The sequence below is a fragment of the Pseudomyrmex gracilis genome, unplaced genomic scaffold, assembly GCF_002006095.1.
Source record: "Pseudomyrmex gracilis isolate BER0280 unplaced genomic scaffold, ASM200609v1 scaffold_1263, whole genome shotgun sequence".
NCBI lineage: Eukaryota > Metazoa > Arthropoda > Insecta > Hymenoptera > Formicidae > Pseudomyrmex > Pseudomyrmex gracilis.
Window position 1 is genome coordinate 17,863 of NW_018021847.1, and position 6,030 is coordinate 23,892.

General features: G+C 39.5%; 1 protein-coding gene across 1 annotated transcript in view; it reads left to right on the forward strand.

Annotated features, from left to right (window-relative positions):
• Positions 1–398: 398 nt before the first annotated feature.
• The window catches only part of LOC109862012 (ATP-dependent DNA helicase PIF1-like), a gene marked incomplete at its 3' end in the record, with an annotated part of 12,048 nt that continues 6,416 nt past the window's right edge, over positions 399–6,030 (forward strand). Inside the window, exons 1-2 of the mRNA XM_020441895.1 lie at positions 399–935; positions 987–1,082. Of these exons, the coding sequence (XP_020297484.1) occupies positions 399–935; positions 987–1,082 (633 nt within the window). The remainder of the gene's footprint in view (positions 936–986; positions 1,083–6,030) is intronic.

Here is a 6,030-nt window from a genome sequence, read left to right on the forward strand (position 1 = left end):
TTACTGTAAGTCAATTTATAAATACAATACGTGTTGTGCGTGTACTTGGCGCCTTTTTTACCTTTTTTTTGAAAAGGTAAGGTTTTCAAGATATCACACTTTTTTTATTTTGTAAAACAAGTTTTAAAGAGAAGGATAAAGAATCTACAGACATAGTTTGTCCGTCATTGATAAATACTTATTATCCAATAAGACCGAAAGAATTAAAAGATGTGTCTTTTTATGAATTTGCAGAATGGTATGATATCACGAAGATTAAACCAAAAAGTAAGTATGTCGTATATTACAAAATAGATAATGGTCTATATATTAAAGGACGGAAACGTGAATATCTTATTAATCATTATAAATACGATGTGAATACACAACCAGATACTTATTTCTTTTCATTATTACTCATGTTTAAACCATGGCGAACATTAGAAGATCTTAGAAACGGATGTGATAATTATACAGAATCATTTCACAAAATAAAATTACATCTTCTAGAAGCATTACAATATGATGAAAAAATAGAAGAATTGCAAAAAGCGTTTGAAACTGCAAAACAGTTGGTTCAGAAATATCTAGACGACGACTTAAACAAACAGAATATTTGGCAAGATGTTCCAGAAAATCCAATAGGTATTCAAAATATAGAAGCTGGTGAAGCAATGCAAGATTTCAAAGATCTTGGTGAGAAAATAGATAAAGATGTTGATGTATGTGATATGATAGCAAAATTAAATCTAGATCAAAAACGTGTGTTTGATACAGTCATTACAACTTTACAATCTGATAAATCACCATTACGATTATACGTTAGCGGAGANGGTGGTACAGGAAAAAGTTTCTTAATTACAACTATTAAATGCTGGATAAAACAAAATCTTAAGAAAAATACTGCTATAGCAGCTCCTACTGGTATTGCAGCGTTTAACGTAGACGGTTTGACAGTTCATAGACTACTTCAATTGCCTGTTGAACACGGTTTTATTCCTAAATAGAAACAATTATCTGATCATGTATTAAAAGTTTTACGAGCAGATCTCGAAGATGTTATTCTGATTATAATTGATGAAGTGTCTATGATATCTAATTTGACTTTTGTTGAGATCGGGAAGATAAAGGACTTGGTGATGAATAAGATTCTTTTATAAAAAACTGGCGTAGTTTATTACTACCAAGTTTACAAATTACTGTACAATTACGCACGCTTATATTGACACTTAGCCGTTGCTATACTGCAAAAAACTCTCCGGATGGACTTAGAGCCACACAGTATTCAACAGCTACTCACGATCTGTCTGTGTTGCTCGCGATCGATCTTTTAAAGGAATCGATCGCGATCACGCAGCAGTTTAGCGACCTAATTACTACTGCACGTAGGCCGCTGACGTTGTGTGCTGTGTCTGTACCGTACTTAACATTACGATTAACATGCAGATTTCATTTACAAAGAAATGCTGCTTGTTACCCTTTTGAAACAAAACCGGGTCGATTGAGCAATGATGCGTTCTTACCGCAATTGCTCAATGACCCGAACGAAACTACAACTAAATTTCACAACATTTCCCCCCTTCTTGAAAGAAGGAAAATGTACCGCTATTTTCCGCTTACTACACTAAAATTCGGGTACTGCGTGCCCGATCTGTCTAGTACTTGGCTTCAGATCTCGAAGACTGAACATTTCTTTTCTCGCGTGGAATTTTCTCCTATGCAGCCAAAAACACAAACTCGCGATTATTACAATAATCAAGGTTACGCCNACCGAAGTCGGGATAATAAAGTGCGGCTGCTTATAAAATGTGTAATCTACAAGATCACTTTTTTTCGCAAGTCGTGTCAACTGCTCTTCTAATGATCGCAACTGCACCGAGTTCCGCGTTACACTTTCGAGTTCCAAGCCGTTATTATTTACATGTTCCCTTTTTCTCGGTGCCGTGATATTAAAACACGGTAAGAACGTATTTATTCCCACGCCCTTAACTACTTGATTAGTTCGTACTATGATACTCGCTGTGGTCAGCTCGCATTGCTCTGGCAGCTCTATTTCTCCGACTCCGGATATGACTTCCATTCTTTCCGACTTATTTTCGCACGTAACCCGCAAAGTTTCCTCTTTCAAGTTTGAGAATAACCATACGCGCGCCTTTGTCAATCGTACCCATATAGTTTGATTAGAAACCATGTGGTCGATTTCACAGTCTTCGTATTTACCATCCTCGTTTACAAACATTTGTAACTCGCAGGGCGCTCCTTGCGAGAACCGATACATCGAATCCACGTTTTTACACACAAAACGGTCTTGAACGCTTATACAACTACTCCACTGGGTTTCACTAAGTATAGAGTACGTTTGACGGTTTGTGTCTATTGCTACTATTGGATGCTTGACTTGTATTGCCGTGAATACGTTGTCCCGTTTATGTACCGGTAAGAGCATTACCCTATACACGTTGTAACTACCGGGACTGATTAATGGAAACTTAACAACTGTAAATATATTTGAGTCTTTGCAGTAGACACTAACCGTGACAAACCTTTTAATTTCTAACCAGNTTTCTAGAGTCACAGCAAAAGGAAAACGCAGGTCCCGCATGAACTGATTGTTTGCTTCCTTCAGGCTATGTATAATTTGTTCTAGTGGCACCACTTCTACCTTTGCAAATTTAGTGTGCACATCGATAACGTACTCAATTATTCCCTCGGCATCGAGTTCCATCTCTGATAGTAAACTGCCCAGCTCAAGGAAATAGTCCCTCAGTTCCTGCTGTTGCGCATAGTCATCAACTTTCTGAGTTATTTTTTCCACTGCTTCACGCAGCCTTTTCTCATTTCTTTCTATACTGTTTTCTACATCGTCTACGTGAGCAATTGTGGCATTAACTATCTGTAACTGAGTTTTTACAGTATGCTGCAACACGGCCTGATTACTTCCTATCAATTGCAGTTGCTCCGAGATCACTTTCTCGTCTTCTGCATCCATGGTACCAAATAACACCTTGGCTACGAAACCGACTGCGTTCACTAATCCCCTCCAATTGCGCGTCGGTGTTCCTACTATCATTTTTATCTTGTTTACTAATGTAGTGACCTTGATTTCCCTGTACCATAACTCGTAAGAAAAACTGTCACAAAACTCTTTATTTTTACTTAATACTTTTTCATTGTCGCATAAGTCTCCGGATTTATCCAACATTTCTTGCAACTGTTTTAACCTACTATATATAGAAGTTACATTTAGCCTTATTGCGAGCTTCCATTCCTTGGAAGAACGGTATATCTCGCCCTGTTTCTCGAAATATATCCCAGGGTTATGTTGGAACCTTTGAATCCTGAATTCTTGTCCTTCGGTCCCATCCCACGCATTACATACGGCAATTTTAAACAGTAAAATTTTTATCCTGTAAGATAACATTCACATTATTTCCTGCAACGCCGTATTCCTACGCTGTGTTGCCTATACATATTTCACTTTAGTCGCGGAGTAACCTGACTCGACTACGATTTCATTCGAGTTTAATTTTAATTTCTGGTGTCAAATTTATGCTAAACCGCGAATTTCTCTATTTCCCCCTTTCTTTCGGAACGGATTTTCGAAATTTTACACTTCACCACCGAGTTAGTTCCTCGCCAGTCTTTGCGAACAACGGAGAAAAATTTTTATTAATTTTTGTTACTATACACATTTTAACAATGGCACCTCCATGTAGTCGATGCGGATGCGCGGGTCGACCATCCGGGTCCCTCTGTGTTACTTGTTGGCTCGGTCTTCAATTTGAAGGTGAAGACTGGACCAACTTCTGTGAAATTGTGAGTGATGGTGATAGTGACACTGACTTGCGGGTCAGTATGACGAGTGCGGCCACTGTCATCGTACCTCGGGATATCGCGGAAACTACTGACAACCACGATCCTGCATTGCCGGAGCCGCCCGTCCTGTCACCGAACGAGTCTGAGGACGAAGTAACTTTAAAGCCGGAAGATTACTCTTCGGCCTCTCCAGATCCAGAGTCATCGCGTACTCCGCCACCAGGTGTATTCCGGGCCTTTTTCGACTGGGACCCTGATGTGGTGTGCCTGGGTCCCCTCTTGTCGCCTGACCCCTCCGTCGTAACCATTTCTGACTCGGAGTGAAGTGGTTTGGTAAGTACTTTTTTTTTCTAATTTTTTATAAAGGCCTTTAGCCTATTAACATGCACATTCTGTGTGCGTCTTCTCGCTTTTATCGTATACGTGACATCTGAAACTTTTGCCACTATTTCGTACGATCCAACCCATAGTGATTCCAGTTTCTTTGACCTTTCTCTTCTCAATGTCTCGTCGTAAAGCAAGACCTTATTGCCAATTTTAAAAGTTGCTGGCCTTGTTTGCTTGGTTTTTTTGCGCAGATTGTCTCTTGCTACTCGATTTGTTGCCCGCAATCTCTCTTTTAANTTTTGTGCGTATTTTTCTAAATTATATTGCGTTGACGGTGATTTAGTTAAGGCAATTGATAACTTTGCATAACGTTCGTGTTTTTTTGAATGTTGCTTATGTGACGTCTTTTTAACTCTCTTGAGACGTGTTTCTTCCGCCTTTACTGCGCTTTTATTTCTTATTCTATTTTCTACTTTACTTCGTTTTGCCAGTTTCTCCATTTTCACGCGCAGAGTTTTGATTCCTGCTACTTTTTCTGTAGCATTCACTGGATCTTCAGGGCACAGACATTTTTCTGGCCGTACTGAAAAATGCCCTACAAATTCTTTGGATTGCCTTTCACTTATTTCTACGATTCCTGCTTGAATGTAGTTTGTCTTAGCTCGCCCTATCATTTTGCTTCTCGGCTGTAACGTGATACGGATGCAATGCCATGGATTCTTTCCCTATCATAAGTCTTCTCTTTTTATAATCATGCACTGCATTGTACTTTTTTAAAAAGTCGTTACCTAATATGCCTGGGTAATTAATAGGGAAGTCGTCCCTTACTACATATACTGTATGCTTGATTTCTTTATTTCCCAGCTGTATAGTAGCTTTCACCTTGCCGATCACGCTTGCCTTATGCCCCGTTACTCCGGTTAGTTCCAATCGCGTTTTTTCCGCCGGTGTTTTCTCCTTTAAATATTTTTTCTTAACTAGTGTCATTGTAGCTCCGGTGTCATAAAGCATGTCTGCTTGGCTCTTTTTTGCTTCTTTTATCGGCACTATTACCAAGACTAATTCTGCTTGTACTGCCTTTACTTCTATAGTTAGAAGTTCCGCCACTGACACAGATCTTCTTTTTCTTTCATCTTCTTCTTCTTCTTCGTCACTACTGGACGATTTGCTACTGTCACTTCGGCTTCTCTTTTTCTTATCTTTTGCCGCACGTATGGCTTTGGCAGCTCCTTCTTTGTTTTTCCTGCCATTCAGTGACCAGCAATTTTCCTTGATATGTCCTGTTCTCTTGCAATAATTGCAATATTTTTCAACGGCATTTATTCTGCCGCCTGCTTTTGGCAACGACACCTTGCTGACTCGGCAATCTCGACCGAAATGTCCGTGTTTTCCGCACTTAAAATACGTGTCTTTATTATACTTTCTATTATTTTGCGGATTCTGACTTTTTACTTGCCCGCTATGAGGTGTCGTCACTTTTTCCTCTGAGCTGGCCGCATTTATGGCCTCCTGTAGAGTTCCATAATTTCGTGAGCGAATTATTACCCTAATTTTGCTCTTTAATCCTATTTGGAATTGCTGTAACGCTTGCTCTTTGATCGTGGTTATAATTATCCGTTTTTCTTTAACGGAGTGTCCTCTACCTTCCACCATGGCCCCATACAATTCCATGGCGATCTAATTTACACGTTGGCCGTACGTTTGCGCACTTTCACCATTCTTTTGCCTTAACGTGTTGAAATCTATCTGCAACTGAGTAACACTCTTCTTTGCAGCATAAGTGTTTTCAACTTCCTCTTTTAACTGTCGGAAGTTGCAGATATTCTTTGTCTCAAAATCTAACAAAGCCTGACCTCGCAACTTTGTGCACAACACTGCTTGTAACAAAGCAGGTTCATCCAACGGGCT